Source organism: Tamandua tetradactyla, chromosome 8 (assembly GCF_023851605.1).
Source record: "Tamandua tetradactyla isolate mTamTet1 chromosome 8, mTamTet1.pri, whole genome shotgun sequence".
Classification (NCBI taxonomy): Eukaryota; Metazoa; Chordata; class Mammalia; order Pilosa; family Myrmecophagidae; genus Tamandua; species Tamandua tetradactyla.
In genome coordinates, this window is record NC_135334.1 from 75,077,327 (window position 1) to 75,094,076 (window position 16,750).

The 16,750-nt window shown below is 40.0% G+C and overlaps 1 protein-coding gene across 7 annotated transcripts in view; it reads left to right on the top strand.

Moving 5' to 3' along the window:
- STIM1 (stromal interaction molecule 1) overlaps nt 1-16,750 on the top strand; it is a 311,883-nt gene that overhangs the window by 271,344 nt on the left and 23,789 nt on the right. For all 7 annotated transcript variants that reach the window (XM_077113754.1, XM_077113755.1, XM_077113760.1 and 4 more), the window contains 2 exons: nt 10,440-10,617; nt 15,130-15,307. In XM_077113754.1, coding sequence (XP_076969869.1) covers nt 10,440-10,617; nt 15,130-15,307 — 356 coding nt within the window. The remainder of the gene's footprint in view (nt 1-10,439; nt 10,618-15,129; nt 15,308-16,750) is intronic.

A 16,750-nucleotide genomic window follows, 5' to 3' on the forward strand; every position in this document is an offset into this window, starting at 1 on the left:
TATTTGCTTTAGTCTTACACATAAGTTAAAGTTTTAAAATATGAATTGCCATTCATATTTGATTATATACCAAGAATGGAATGGTCATATGGTAAGAATATTCATGTTTGTATGTTGTTATGTTAAAAAAAAAAAAAGAAAATCAATGTAATACACCATATGAACAAAGCAAAGCAGACAATCCGCATGATCATCTCAATTGATGCAGAAAAGGCATTTGACAAAATTCAACATCCTTTCTTGTTGCAAACACTTCAAAGGATAGGAATAGAAGGGAACTTCCTCAACATGATAAAAGTTATATATGAAAAACCCACAGTTAACATCATCCTCAGTGTGGAAAAACTGAAAACTTTCTCCTAAGATCAGGGACAAGACAAGTATGTCCACTATCACCATTGTTATTCAACATTGTGTTGGAAGTTCTAGACAGAGCAATTAGACAAGAAAAAGAAATACAAGTAATCAAAATTGGAAATGAAGAAGTGAAACTCATTGTTTGCAGATGATATGATACTATATGTCGCAAACCCTGAAAAATTCATAGGAAAACTACTAAAGCTAATAAAAGAGTACAGCAAAATGGCAGGTTACAAGATCAACACTCAAAAATCTGTAGTGTTCCTAAACTAGTGATAAACAATCTGAGGGGGGAATCAAGAAAAAAATTCCATTTGCAATTGCACCCAAAAGAATAAAATATTTGGTAATAAATTTAACTATGGGTACAAAAGACCTATTCAAAATCAAGTATAAGAAATTCCTGGAAGAAATCATAGAAGCCCTAAATAAATGGAAGGGCATACCATGTTCATGAATTGGAAGACTAAATATAGTTAACATTTCAGTTCTACTTAAATTGATTTGTAGATTCAATGTAATACCAATTAAAATCTGAAACACTTTTTAGAAATAGAAAAACCAATAACCAAATTTATCTGGAAGCGAGGGTGCCCTGAATAGCTAAAAATATCCTGAGAAAGAAAAATGAAGTTGGAGGTTTCACACTACCTGATTTTAAGGTGTATTATGAAGCTACAGTGATCTAAAATTGCATGATACTGGCATGAAGATAGATATACTGATCAATGGAATCGAATAGAGTGTTCAGATATAGACCCATTCATCTATGGACAATTGATCTTTGATAAGGCAGTCAAGCCATTTCACCTGAGACAGAACATTCTCATCAATAAAGAACTGGATATTCACATGCAAAAGAATGAAAGAAAATCCATATCTCACACTCTATACAAAAATTAACTCAAAATAGATTAAAGACCTAAACATGAAATCTAAGACCATAAATCTTTTAAAAGAAAATGTAGGGAAATAGCTTATAAAGTTTATAATAGTAGGCAGTTTCCTAGATATTACACCTAAAGCATGAGCATTGAAGATAGAAACAGATAAATGGGAACGCCTCAAAATTAAACACTTTTGTGCATCAAAGAACTTTGTCAAGAAAGTAAAAATACAGCCTACACAATGGGAAACAATATTTGAAAATGGTATATCAGATAAGGATCTAGTATCCAGAATATATAAAGAGATTGTTCAACTCAACAATGAAACGACAAACAACCCAATTACAAAATGGGCTAAAGACATGAACAGACACTCACACCCACCAGAATGGCCATTATCAACAAAACAGAGAATGAGAAGTGCTGGAGAGGATGTGGAGAGAGGCACACATCCACTTTTGATGGGAATATCAAATGGTACAAGCATTGTGGAAGGCAGTTTGACAGTTCCTCAGGAAGCTAAGTATAGAATTTACCATATGATCTGGCAATACCATTTGTAGGTATCTACTTAGAGGACATGAGGGCAAGGACACAAATGGACATTTGCACACCAAAGTTTATAGCAGCACTATTTACAATTGCAAAGAGATGGAAACAGTCCAAATGTCCATCAATAGACGAGTGCCTACACAAGTTGTAGTATATACATATGATGGAATATTATGCAGTTGTAAGACAGAATAAAGTTATGAAGTATGTAACAATGTACTAAAGATCCATCCGATGTAAAATGGATAGACCTTTGGTACATAATGCTGAGTGAGATTAGCCTGAAACAAAAGGACAAATACTGTATGGTCTCACTGATGTGGACTACCATTAATGAATGAACATGGAGAATTTTAGTTAAGAACAGATACCATCAGGAAATAGTAATAGTGTAGATTTTGGGTAATTGGAGCTGAAGGGATACAGATTGTGCAACAGAACTGATTGTAAAATTTGGAAATGGATAGCATAATAGTACCTAACTGTAATACAATAATATTAATACATTGAATGAAGCTGAATGTGAGAATGATAGAGCAGGAGGGCTGGGGGCACAAATGAAATCAGAAAGAAAGATAGACAATAAAGTCTGAGATGGAATAATCTAGGAATGCCTAGAGTGTAGAAGAATAGCGACTAAATGCACAAATTAAAAAATGTTTTTGCATGAGGAATAATGAAGGAATGTCCATATTGCAGGGTATTGAAAATAGATGGTAATTCTTATTTTAAAACTTTAACTTATGTGTGAGACTAAAGCAAAAATGTTTATTTGGTATAAAATTTATATTTTGACTAATGCATCTCCTAATTTAACTTATATGGACAATTTAATTGAACACCCTAAGTACATGGAACCTTGTTTGAGTAGGGCACGAGATTTTGTAGGTTTGTCCAGAGCAATGCCCTGATAAATCTCAGACTGATTTGAACAGTGAATAAAAAAGTATTTGCAAAGTCCCTTTAGGGGAATAGTGAGAAAGAGGGAAAATTCAACTTTCCCACATGGAGAAGGCCTGATATTTTGGCAAGCAGTGAAGACACCAAAAGCAATAGGCTGAACCCGCAATCTTGGGGTTTGTTCATGTGAAACATATTCCCACAAAGGATAGGGTAAGCCTACTTAAAATTAGGCCTAACAACACAACAAGCAAACTCACCATCCTCCCCCTGTCTGCGTGGGACATGACTCCCAGGGGTGTGGACCTTCCTGGCAACGTGGGACAGAAATCCTGGAATGAGCTGAGACTCATCATCAGGGGACTGAGAAAAACCCTAGAATGAGCTGAGACTCAGCATCAGGGAATTGAGAACACCTTCTTGACCAAAAGGGGAAAGAGCGAAATGAGACAAAATAAAATGTCAATGGCTGAGAGATTCCAAACAGAGTCTAGAGGTATCCTGGAGGTTATTCTTATGCATTAAATAGAAGTCACCTTGTTAGTCAAGATGTAGTGGAGAGGCTGGAGGGAACTGCCTGAAAATATAGAGCTGTGTTCCAGTAGCTATGTTTGCTGAAGGTGATTGTATGATGATATAGCTTTCACAATGTGACTGTGCGATTGTGAAAACCTTCTGTCTGATGCTCCTTTTATCTACCTTATCAACATATGAGTAAAACATGGAATAAAGATGAATAATGGGGGGAACAAAAGTTAAAATAAATTTAGATTGAAATGCTGGTGATTGGTGAGGGGGACGGGTGGGGGTTATGGTATATATGAATTTTTTTCTGTTTTCTTTTTATTTCTTTTTCTGAATAGATGCAAATGTTCCAAGAAATGATCATGATGATGAATATGCAATTATGTGATGATATTGTAAATTACTGATTATATATATAGAATGGACTCATCAAAAGTTAAGAATGTTTGCATTTGGTGTTTTTTTTGGTATTTTAAAAAAAGTTTAAAAATTAAGAAAAAAATTAGGCCTAAGATTCACCCCCAGAGAACCTCTTTTGTTGCTTATATGTGGCCTCTCAGCTAACATGGCAGGGAAACTCACTGCCCTCCCCCTCTCTACATGGGACATGATTTCCAGGGGTCTTAAATCTTCCTGACAGAGTGGGACAGAAATCATAGTGTGAGCTGCAACCAGGCATCAAGGGATTGAGAAAATCTTTTCGACTGAAGGGGGGAAGAGAGAAATGAGACAAAATAAATTGTCAGTTGCTGAGAATTTCAAACTGAGTCAAGAGGTTATCCTGGAGGTTATTCTTATGCATTATATAGATAACCCCTTTTTAGTTTAAGGTATATTAGAGAAGCTGGAGGGATGTACCAGAAACATTAGAGCTGTGTTCCAATAGCCATGTTTTTTTTTTTTTTAAGATGAATGTATAATGATATAGCTTTCACAAGTGACTGTGTGATTGTGAAAACCTTGTTCTGATGCTCCTTTTATCTACGGTATGGACAGATGACTAAAGAATATGGATTAAAAATAAATAATGGGGGAACAAATGTTAAAATAAATTGGGTAGAGGGAAATACTAGTGGTCAATGAGAGGGAGGGGTAAGGGGTATGGTATGTATGAGTTTTTTCTTTTTTGTTTTTATTTCTTTTTCTGGAATGATGTAAATGTTTTGAGATATGATCATGGTAATGAATATACAAATATGTGATGACATTGTGAGCCATTGATTGTACACCAAGTATGGAATGTTCATACGTTAAGAATGTTTGTGTTGTATGTTGATTGATTTTATTAATAAAAATTAAAAAAAGAAAACCACAACTGGCTTTTTGTAGAAATTGATAAGATGATCCTAAAATTCATATGGGCATGCAAGGGACCAAGGATAAGCAAAACAATCTTGAAAAAATGGGTGATGTTGGAGGAGTCACACTTCCTAGTTTCAAAACTTACTGCAAATCTACATGAATCAAGACAGTATGGTATTGTGAGGATAGGCATATGGATCAAAGGAACAGAATTTAGAGTCCAGAAATGAACCCTTACATTATGGTCAATTGATTTTATTAAGGGGCCAAAATATTTCAATGGGGAAAGAACTATTTTTCAACAAATGGATGCTGGGACAACTATATCTCCATATGTAGAATAATGAAGGTAGACTTGTACTTCATACCGTATGTGAAAATTCACTCAAAGTTGTTCAGAAACCTTAATGTAGGAGCTAAAAGGATAAAACTTTTAGAAAACATGGGATTAAATACTCATTAATATGGATTAGGCCCTAATTTCTTATATATAAGTTCAAAATGCACTATGAAGAAAAGACAGCCCACAAACTGAGAAGGTATTTGCACATCATATATATCTGATAAGGGTCTAATGTCCAGAATATATAAAGAATTATTACAACTCAACAATAAGAAGACAATAAAATGGGGAAAATATTTGTACAAAAATTTATCCAAAGAAGTTCTTTGATTAACTTTCAAAGCTGAAATTTATCTGACAAGCACATGAAAAGATGCTCAATGGGAAATGCAAATCAAAACCATGTGATACCACTTAATACACACTACCACTGCAGGCTATAATAAAATAAAAGAAGATAGATGGGGTGACAATGTGTCAAAATTAGAATCCGCATACATTGCTAGTGGAAAAGTATAATAATGCAGCTACTTGGAAAACATTCTGGCAGTTCATCAAAAAGTTTAAAATAGAGTCACCATATGACCCTGCACTTCCACTCCTAGGTATATTTCTAAGAGAAATGAAAACATAAAACTCGTATATTAATCTTCATTACAGCACTCTTCCTGATAGCCTAAAAGTGGAAATAATCCAAATGTCCACCAACTGATGAATGGAAAAACAAATGTGGCTTTTGCATACAGTGGAATGTTCAGCCCTAAAAGGAAAGAGGTATTGATATATGCTACAGCATGCATGAACCTTGAAAACATGCTAAGTGAGAGAAGCCAGTAATAAAAAGCCGCATATTGTATAATCCCATTTATATGAAATATCCACAGTAGGCAAATCTGTATAGTGGTTTCTAGGGCTGGGACGAGTGGAGGAAGGAAAATGATTGCTTGATGGGGATAGGTTTTATCTTTGGAGTGATAAAAATGTTCTGTGTTTATATAATGATGATGGTTGTATAACCTTGGTAATATACTAAGAATCACTGACTTGTTTACTGTAAAAGCATGAATTTTAGAGTACATAAATTTTATCTCAATGACGATATTAATAAAGATTTACAGCTTCATTTTTTGTAATGCCTTATACTTCCATTCAGAGGACTATTTAACAAAAATTATCTATTCATCTATCTGTCTGTCTGTCTGTCTCTATCTGTCCATCTATTTATTTATTTATGGAAAAAGCCCAGAAGTGACAGGAGACCTTAATCTGCTTTCGAAATTGCCGCTCCTCATTTGACCTTAGATAGGTCACTTTTCTCAGGACATGTGTTTTTATTTATATCATGAGGAGATTGGGCTAAAGAATCCTTAAGGTCCATTTCACCTGTGATGCGCCATGATTTTGGGAAGAAACCTCTGCTTGACAAGGATCCTGTGTGAAAGACTGGAGGTCTGCTTTTTCCTGCTGTTTGCATGCTGTGGTTATGGCAGCAGATCATTCATTGAGGGGACCCTCTTTTTCTCTTGTGCAGATAATTTCTCAGAGAAATCGAGACTCAAAGAGATGAAGTGAGTTTTTAGAAGTTACTTATTTTGTAAGTGGCAGAGCCATGACTGAACCAAGGTCTTTAACTTATATTTCATTGCTATTTTCTCCTATATTACCCCACCCTCTACTTCTGTTAGAGGAAGCAAGATATAAAGAGTTCCAGTATTGAAATTAAGCATATTAGTTGTATCCATCACTTAGTGGTTTTGTGGCCTTAGACATATTCCTGAGGTTTTCTGTGTCTTAATTTCCCCTAAATAACTGGTAGCTGCTACTTTTAGTGTGTGCATACTGTGTGCATCTTGGGCTTGGGTCTAGGGTGCCCTTTGTGCTTTTAGAGGGAATATTGACAAGGGTGTAAAGAGAGGGAGCTGCAGAGTAATTGTTGAGGTTGGGGGCAGTTTGGAGAGGACAAGAAGACTATGTTGTACCTTATCTTCCTTTTTTCAGTGGTTCAGCTAATAGGGAAAAGTCCCTAGTGAGCAGGGGTGGCCGTCTCTGGAAAAGTTCGCCCTGGACTCTGTCAGCTGAATCCTTATTCTCTCTCCATTGTGTTATGCTTCAACTTCCCCTTCAAGCCCTCTCCAGAATACCTTTATAGCATCTCCCCAGGCAAGCTCAACCTTTCCCTCCTTTCCTCCTGTGGGGACCCACAGCACCTTGTACTTGTTTTCTTCATAACACTGTTTCCCTATCTCTTACCCTTCTAATTGAGAACTCCTTGAGGACAGGGACAGCTTTGTTAACCTTTTGTCAGCATTCATCATAAGGCCCTGCATAGAGTAGGTGCCAAGAAATTTGTTAGATGGATGAAGGCTTGAAGTTATGCAGGGGGAGGAGTTAGGGGAGCTAGGAGAAGAATTGGACCTAGCTTAGATATGGGAAGAATTGCTACCTATGGAGCATTTGTGGAGGATCAAGACAGCTAAAGCCTTTACTGGACTATAACTAGACGGGAGGAGAGCATAGGAGTGGCTCCCATGGTTGGACAGACACCACAGCGCTGAAGGTTGTGTGTAACAAAACTAATTCCTGGCACATAGTTTTTGGCAGTGAGGGAGAATATGTGCTAAAGGGCATGAGACCCATGGTATTGTGGGCAGTAGAGAAGGTAGTGAGGATAGGTTGGGAGAATAGATTCTAGAAGATAGTAATGATTAGAGGCTCACCTTCTCAATGTTAATTAATACCTGAAAAGTCTCACCATCACCATTACACTTGATTCCATTAACATGTCAGTATCTCGGTTGTTTATGCCCACTTTCCATGCCTCAGGCCTGATCGTGTTAACAGTTTACCTTATTTTGATAAAATCTATTTGTAGCATTCAGGCTGAGTTCAGCTACCCCCTACTCCTGTTCATCCTCCCTGGGTTATCTCCTTTCAGGTAGCTAGCAACATTGGCTCTCTTGAAACCTCCACAGTCTCTTCGACTGGCTATATTGACTGGGTACAAGGTGGATGCTGAGAGCTGAGCTTGTGGGAGGGCTGTGCAGGACAGAGGCCATACTCTTCCCGTCTCCAGGAGCTGGTATTTGCTCGTCACATGCATTTTATGCTGTACCTTCCTTTCCTGCTAAAACCTTCCTTCCTCCTCCCTTTTTTCTCTTCTTTCCACCTTTGCCAAATACTTTGTCCAATCTCTTTGCCTGATATCTTCATCTGAGTATCTCCTAGCACCTCAAAAGCTCTTTCACTTAAAACTAACACATTTGGTTTCTTTAGTAATTCTGTGAGGTAGGTACATGGCCCCATATTACCGCTGAGAAAGCTGAGGTCCAAATGGGGGAAATGAATTTCATAATAAATTGGGACACAGACAAGCAGAGAACTTGGACCCCCCACCCATACCCCAACACTCAGTGCAAGGTTCTACCTTTGATGGTGCAAGATTTTGTCTACCTGAGGCCTTATGTTTAACCTTAAAGCCTTGACTATTTGGCCCTCAGATCTTCTCTACCTGATGGTAATGCCACAGTTACCTTCCTGGATATAGTTTAGGGGAAAACTAACTACTGTTACTATTGGTAGTAATAGATTGAGGGTGCTGGTTGCCTGGAGTTTTGTTTGAACAAGGTACCTTTGATGTTTGGTAAGAACGTAAAGGGGATTTTGGAATTGAGAAACCCTGGAAAACCAAGGTTAAAAGTCCTTAACGAACGGGAAACAAATAGTACCCCAAGCTCTGGTAAAGGCTCCTGAGGATTCAGGTATGTCCCAGGCAGCTCAATGTGCTGTAGTGATATTTCCTCCTGGTACCTAAAGGACAGGTGATTGCAGACTTGAGTATGATTGTTAGAGGATCCACTATATAGGGTCTCTCTTACAGCCTCTCTTGTAACCTTGTCTAAACATGTAAAGGATGTTGCTTCCACTCTGGACCTAGTAACTCTGCTCCCTTGGATGGAAATAGAATAGGCTAATCCGTCTTTAATTCCACACCATCCCATATCCTGCTTCCAGCTGTGAATATAAACCCTTTTTGTCAAACTGGGGGCCTCAGCTTCATACAGTTTTCAGCTATGTGTGTCTTTTTCTCCTGGACCCTTCTTCAACTTGATGGCTTCACCTGGGTCCTTTTGGAGTCACCCCCTTTTCCTTACTGGCATCCTGCCAATCCTACCACCTTCTCCATTTTCAGGGCAGCCTGTGTACATAAGGGGCCATTAACCCTGGTGTAGCTCCCTTTTTTAGTTCCCTTCCTGACTCCTGCATCTGTTTCTGCTCTGAACCCACAGCTACTTTATCTCAAATTGAGCATAACCTATATAGGGGATGTAGCCGCAGAACTCTCCTCCTCATGGCCCTTCGTCTTCTACGCTGAGGCCCAGACCCCAGATCTGGTATACTGGGGAAAATGTTAGGCTCCAGCAGTGCCCCTCTCCTGGTTGGCTTGGTCCTCACGACATGGCTTTTGCTCCTATGGCTTTTGCTTCAGGTATCATTTCTTGTTTGTTCTTTGTCTAGCTTTTCATATTTGCTCTGGCGACTGAACACTATTGTTGGCTGGGACCTGGTAGTATACTAAAGTGCTACCAGGTCTTCTCTAGAAGTAGGTCTGTTCCTTAATTTCTGGCATATATAATGTCTCATATATGCAAATATCTTGATGGTGCTCTATTTTCCATTGCCTCTGGATTGAGAGACAGGCTAGCAATGCTTTCCATAGATTGAGATTTCCAGACTTTTACCTGATTGAAACTTTGATCTTATGCCTAGAATAGCCTAGAAATTCAGGAGATAGAGTTCCTGTAGTAACCTCAGTTCTATAGTCCACACCTTAGACTCTAGTGACATTCCTTTCTACCCTCACCAGCTATCATCTCCTTTGCCTAGTCTAACACCTTAGTGTTGCTTGCCCCTGCATCTAGGCACATGGGCTCATCCAAGCCCAGAGAGGGCTGGGATATGTTGAGAAGGAGCTACTTGCTTTACTGCATCATAGGGAAACATGATTTAATAAGTTTCCTATTTTCTCTCAGACCTCTCCTATCCAAACCAGACCTTGACAAGCAGAGAAATACACATAGAACCTACTATTATAGTACCTGTGTGTGTGCCTGAGTTAAGATAATTAATTCCTTTGAGTGTGTCTGGGAAGGCTTCATGTTGGAGGAGATGCCTAAGTTTGGTTTAAGGATGAGTAGGAATTAGCCAGGAGCAAAGGGATGAAACACACTCCTGGCAGAGGGACTAGTATGTGTAACAGCCCAGTGGTTGTTAGAAAGAGAGCAATAAATAGGTAGTGATTTTCTGTATTGAGCACAACAGGAGTAGAGGCCAGAAAGGTAGGTTGCCTTCAAATGATGGTCAGAATGAAGAAATTAATGGTGATCCTGTAGACAAAAGGAATTTATAAATTGGGGCGAAATTATGATGACCAAACTCAGGGCAGCAGGAGCTCAGAAATGAGAGAAACGAGGGTTGGGATGTTAGAGAGGTATTCCTGGGAGTGCAGTAGCATCTGCCAGGCTGGGTGTGTGTTAGGCATCCTGACTCACCGTGCCCTCCCTCTCTGGCAGTGACCCGTCATAATCATCTGAAGGACTTCATGCTGGTGGTGTCTATCGTTATCGGTGTGGGCGGCTGCTGGTTTGCCTATATCCAAAATCGTTACTCTAAGGAACACATGAAGAAGATGATGAAGGATCTGGAGGGGTTACACCGAGCTGAGCAGAGTCTGCATGACCTTCAAGAAAGGTAAGGTCCTGCCCCTTCCCAATAGCCCTGGTTCTGCCAACTCTTGGGTGCCCCCAGTTTCCCCCTGGATTGTGTCTCCCTGGCCCCCAAGATTATGTTGACACAACTGCTCACCCTGTGTCATCCTTCCAAAACTGCACTGGGAGGGCGGGCCATGGTGGCTCAGCAGGTAAGAATGCTTGCTTACCATGCCAGAGGACCCGGGTTCAATTCCCGGTGCCTGTCCATGTGGAAAAAAAACAAACTGCACTGGGAGTCCAGACTTCTGCTATCCAGTTGCCTTGGGAAGTTATTCCTTTTGGGTAGAAGCTTCTTTCTATCTTTCCTACCTCTGAGCTTCAGAGGGAGAAATGTGTAGCTTTCGGTGGTTTTGAGCCTCCTTGTTTGGATTGGTGTGCAAGGGGTCATTCTGTCCTTTGTCCTGCCTCTAAACTGCCTCCCTCCCCATGTAAATAGGTATAACTGTTGCTCACTGTTCCCCAGAGAAACCTCACACACCTTTCTTCCTAATGCCCTGAGTTCTTTCTGGCATGGAATCTGAATGTTATAAATACGGACTTGTATAACCTTGGGTAAATCCCTTTCCCTCCCAGAACTTATTTCCTTACCAGTAATACGAAAGGGGTCAAACTAGTAGAATACCAGGGGCTTTCTAGCTCTGATGGTCCAGGATTTTGTTTAAAAATAATGTGACTAAAAACTATGCTAGAAAAAATAAATGTGCTAGAAGATTCAGCTGTAGAAAGAAGGTGCCTGTCAGTCAGTCAGTCAGGTAGTGGATCTAAGTACACTCCTGACATTTTCTCGGAACTAGATCTGTGCTGCGAATTGTGAGGAACTCACCGCTGCTAGTGGGGCAACCAAATGCACACACGAAGAGTGAGAACATACATAATGTAGTCACTTCGTGCCAGCCTAGGGGATGAGAGCTGTAAGGACAGGAATGGTACAGAGGCAGGAGATGAGTGTATGTGGGGCTTTGAGGAGATGCCCTTGAAGATAGGTGGGGAAATTGTGGTGGCTAAAATTAAGTGTTCAGGGTAGGCCAGATCCCAAGGGCTTTAAGAAGCACATGAAAAGTTCAGAAGGCAATAGAGAGTCGATGCAGGTTTTGTTTGCTTGTTTGTTTAACAGAAAGGGAAAGGCCTATTTCAGGACTCTCTTTTAGGAAAATGATTCTGGTAGCCTAGAGACTGTTGCAGGAATCCACGTAAAAGAAAATGAAGGGGGATGCAACGGTAGTTCAGTGGTAGAATTCTTGCCTGCCATGCAGGAGACCAGGTTTGGTTCCTGGGCCATGCACTTCCCTCCAGACAAAAAGAAAAAAATTCAACAAATGCTGCTGCAATAAGGGATACTCGCATGGAAAGAGAATCAAATGTGACCCCTACCACACAGCATTCAAAAAAAGAAATTAAGAGTGATACAAATAAAAATGATCATGGTGATGAACACACAACTTTGTAATGATATTGTGAGCCATTCATTGTACATCATGTATGGACTGTATGTGTGTGAAGATTTCTCAATAAAAAATATATTTTTTAAATGGATGGAAAGATATACTGTGCCAAGGAAAATTATTGTGGGGGGAGAAAGAAAAGAAAGGAAAGGAAATCTGAGTCTGGTGTATTTTAGTAGTATTTTTGTTCCTTGAGCCGTGGGGATGGGACAGATTTCTCGTGAGCCAGGCACTGTTAAGCACTTAAATGCATTGTTTTTGATCATCGCAACTCTTTGAGGTAGGTACTATTATCTCTATTTTAGAGTTGAAGGAATGAAGGCTCAGAGAGGGTAAGTGCTTTTTGCTTAAGGTCACATGTCAGTCAGTGGTGAGCTAGGAATTTTGACAGCCACTGAGGCAGCAGCCTTACCAGATTCATTTCCATGGGCTGGGGTTGTAGAGGGCAGGAGATGCTGAACCAGAAGTCTGATCTCTGCGCTGATTCCTGCTACCCTGCTGGGCCTCCTGCTCCTGGGCTTTTTGCCAGCTGGGGGCTAACTGCTGAGTAGTCCCTGTACTTCATTTGTCTGAAAAACACGTACTGTTTTCATTCCAAAGGCAAAAGAATCTAGTCAGGAGACATTCCAAGTTTGGGGATAAAACCAAGCTCCCAGCCTTCACTGTTCCCCGAGGCCCCCAGAACTAAATGATCACTGTTGCACTTAGAAAGATACACATGCACATACACACACACACAGGCTCACACAGGTGGACACACATACCCCCTTCTGACAATGTTCAGAGCTCATATGCCACCTCCTCCCTCCCCTTTCTTTAATAGACATGTACTGCCAACCACCACAGAGCTTTATTTACAGAATTCCTAATGTTTGGGGTATATAAATGTAAATTCCAATTAAAATTTCATTGAGTTTTCAAGGTAATTCTTAAGGCAGACAGGAATATTGGTTCCTGTATTATAGTGAAGAAACAGACCTGTTACAAGAAACAGACTTATCCATAGTCATATGCTACTTAGACCCAGGACTTGCGATCATACTGCCTGATTTTCTTATGTAATGCCACTTGATTGTGACCGTCAGGATACTCGGCCTTCTGTGAGGGAGAAGGGGTAGGGTATGGCTTCACTGTGTATTTATTTGCTCATTTTTGCACCACATTATTTACTGATCTTCATCTCTAGTAGACCCTATTAATACTATGCAAAAGAGTCAGGCGTGGTTCTTTAAAGGCTCTCCCCATTGTATAAGACTGAAACCATATATAGAGTTTGCTTTCCTGAAGAGGCTGCTTTCAGAGAGGACAATATTTTAGTGAGGAACTGAATCTCTAAGGGTGACATTTCAGGTAGCTAGGGGTCTTGGAAGAGTACAATAAAGGAGGATGTTCCCCAGAGAAGGCGACCTGGCAGTAGGAAATGGCGCCTCTCATTTGTTTTTAGCTGTTCAAATAGCGCCATCTGGTGTGCACCTGGAGAAAGTTCAATCCCTTTCTCTCTTCTGGTCAAGTACTCAGGAGCCTGTAATTTGTCAGCAGGAAGCTTGCAGCCAGACATTTCTCCCTCTTCCTTCCCTCTTTATCTCACCACATCCTTTGAAGTCTCAGCCACTAACAACTCTGGACCTGGGGTGTTTTAGAGATTAATTTCTGTTTCTGCCTCTTCTGTTTCATCTGCTTAGCCAACTCAGTGTTCAGGACTGAGTGGGTCCTTCTTGTTTTGTAGCCTGTTCTTTCTCTTCTATATCCAAGCCTAAGCCTTGTATCTCTCATCTTCCTCATCATCCTTCTCCCCTCCTACCCTGGTACTGTGGTGACTCAGTGCTTCCTACCAAGGTGGGAGGACCTGATAGTGGCTAAGTATTTTACTTCTTCCAGAGGATAAGTGAATTCTTACTCATTCCTCCTGGTCTAGTCTCACTTTCCCTGACTCCTTTCAGGAAGAGTTAATCACTCCATCCTTTGGGCGTATTCAACAACTTATATATCCATTATAGAACTTATCACAGTGTATATAGTTACCTATTTACTTGTCTGTATTAGACTAGATCATGACCTCTTCAGTGGCAGGGACAATTTTCGGAGTCATCTGCATTTATCTAGTGCTTAGCACAAGGCCTGGCATTTACGAGACACCTGAAAATACTTGGTGAATGAATGAATGAATGAATGGACAAACATAGATAAGTGGAGGAAAGAAGGAAGGAAGGAGACTTTTGTTTGGATGGTTGGAAGGTTTTGTAATAGGACAGAGGGAATGTGTGGGTAGATTCAGAGGTAGATTTTCATTATAACTGGTGCCCTTGAGATCTTAGTCACATGACGATACTTAGGAAAGGAATTTGGGCACCAGGGACAGCAAGAGGTCCTCCCAAGTCCTGCTCAACCTTCTTGGCATGAATTTCAGTTTTTTATACTTGTGGGAGCAGGTGCTCAGAAATCTAAGAGGTCTAGCTCAGTAGTTCCTTTCTGAAATTACTTAAGCCTCCCCCTTACTACCACCCCACTCATATCTCAGCCATCAGGCTTTTCCTGGATCTTTGTCTAGTTTGTGGGGTTCTACATTTATTTAACCTTCCAGATACCCAAATATAAGAGGGAATAATTATGAGATTTGGAGTCATATAGATTGGCATGCTAGTCTCAGATCTATGCACAAGTTACCTTCCCTCTCTAAGCCTTCATATCAACATCTATCCAATGCTGATAAGGATACATAATCATTATCTATAGGAAGGACAAGTGTGATATACCATGTAAATTGGCAGTCTTTATAATTCTAGTATGTGAGACGTTAGAGAAGGGATTTAGATGCCTGGGAATCTAGCTTCAAAACCTTGACTACTGGCAGTTAGATGATGGCAACATGAGAATTAGAATAAGGATGGTGATTTCTATTAGTCCTGGGCTAGCTCAGAACCAGACAGCAGAGTAGGGAGAATATGCACCAAGTACTGGAGTCCTCATTTTCTTCTTCAGTGCCATGATTTATGGCATGTTGGCTGGCACCCATTGCCTGGCCTCCTCCAGCTCCCTGCATCGCCCCTCAGGCTGCACAAGGCCCAAGAGGAGCACCGGACAGTGGAGGTCGAGAAGGTACACCTGGAGAAGAAGCTGCGTGATGAAATCAACCTTGCCAAGCAGGAAGCCCAGCGGTTGAAGGAACTGCGGGAAGGCACTGAGAATGAGCGGAGCCGCCAAAAATACGCCGAGGAGGAGCTGGAGCAGGTAGGAGAGTCTGCTAACTTCTGGGCACCCAAAGTGGTGGGTAAAGGGCAGGGGCCTGGTTGGAAAATTTCAAAGAATATCTTCTACGGTCTCTAGATTGTTACCAGTAAGAGCAGTTGAAAAGTTGTAAAACATGGTCATCATGATTTTCAAAGGAGAATGTTAACAGGTGATGCTATTTTATTCCTTTCTTATTGAAGTATTTACAGAAAGTACACAAATCATAAGCACACAACTGGAAAACTTTTACACATGCACATACCTCCTGTTTAACTAGCACCTAGATCAAGATATAGAACCTTTTAAGCCCAGAATGCTCACTTTTGCCCTCCTGACAAGTCAATATTCTACCCAAAAGGCAATTACAATAATAACCTCTAAACCTTAGTTTTGTTTCCCTGATTTTAAACTCCATGTTAGTGGATTTATAATGTGTGCTCTTTCGTGTTTGATTATTTCATTCAACATTGTATCTGTGAGATCATCCATGTTGTTACAGTAATAATTGGTATAATAATAACTGGTTTATTTTCATTGCTAAGTAATAATCTATTGAATGAGTATACTATAATTTATTTATCCATTCTATTGATAGATATTTGGATTGTTTGCAGTTTTTTTGGGTTTTATGAATGCTATTGTTATGAATCTTCTTGTACATGTCTCTTGATGGCATAAATACCCTTCTAGTTTGCTAGCTGCTGGAATGCTATATACCAGAAATGAAATGGCTTTTAATAAGGGAAATTTATTAAGTTGTAAGTTTACAGTTCTAGGGCCATGAAAATGTCCCAATTAAAGCAAGTCTGTAAAAATGTCCAAGTTAAGCCAACAACAAGAGGTTACCTTCATTCAAGAAAGGCCAGTGAAATCCAACTGGAAAGGCATATGGCAAACATGATGATTTATGCTAGCTTTCTCTCCAGGCTTCTTGTTTCCTGAAGCTCTCCCAGGGGCGTTTTCCTTCTTCATTTCCAAAGGTCTCTGGCTGTGGACTCTGTGGTTCTTGTGACTCTGCTCTGTTGTTCTCCAGTTGTTCTGAAGCTTTCTCCAAAATGCTTCCTCTAAGGGTGAACTCTTATCTCCCTCTAATCCAAGGCTAATACCCACAATTGGGCGAGTCACTTCTCCGTGGAGATAACCTAATCAAGTTTCAGCCTACATTATTGGACAGGGATTAAAAGAAATGGTTACTCCCACAAGATTGGATCAGGATCTTAAACATGGCTTTTCTAGGGAACATAATCCTTTCAGATCAGCACATTCCACCCTCTGGACCCTAAAAAAGACAAATTTTTCCCATATACAAAATACATTCATTCCATCACAATATCAGAAATCCTTAAACCATTTCAGTAACAATACAAATACAATACAAGGTTAAAACTAGTACAAAGTCTCATCAAAGTTTGTTACAGGCATAATCTGTTCTATGTCATATCT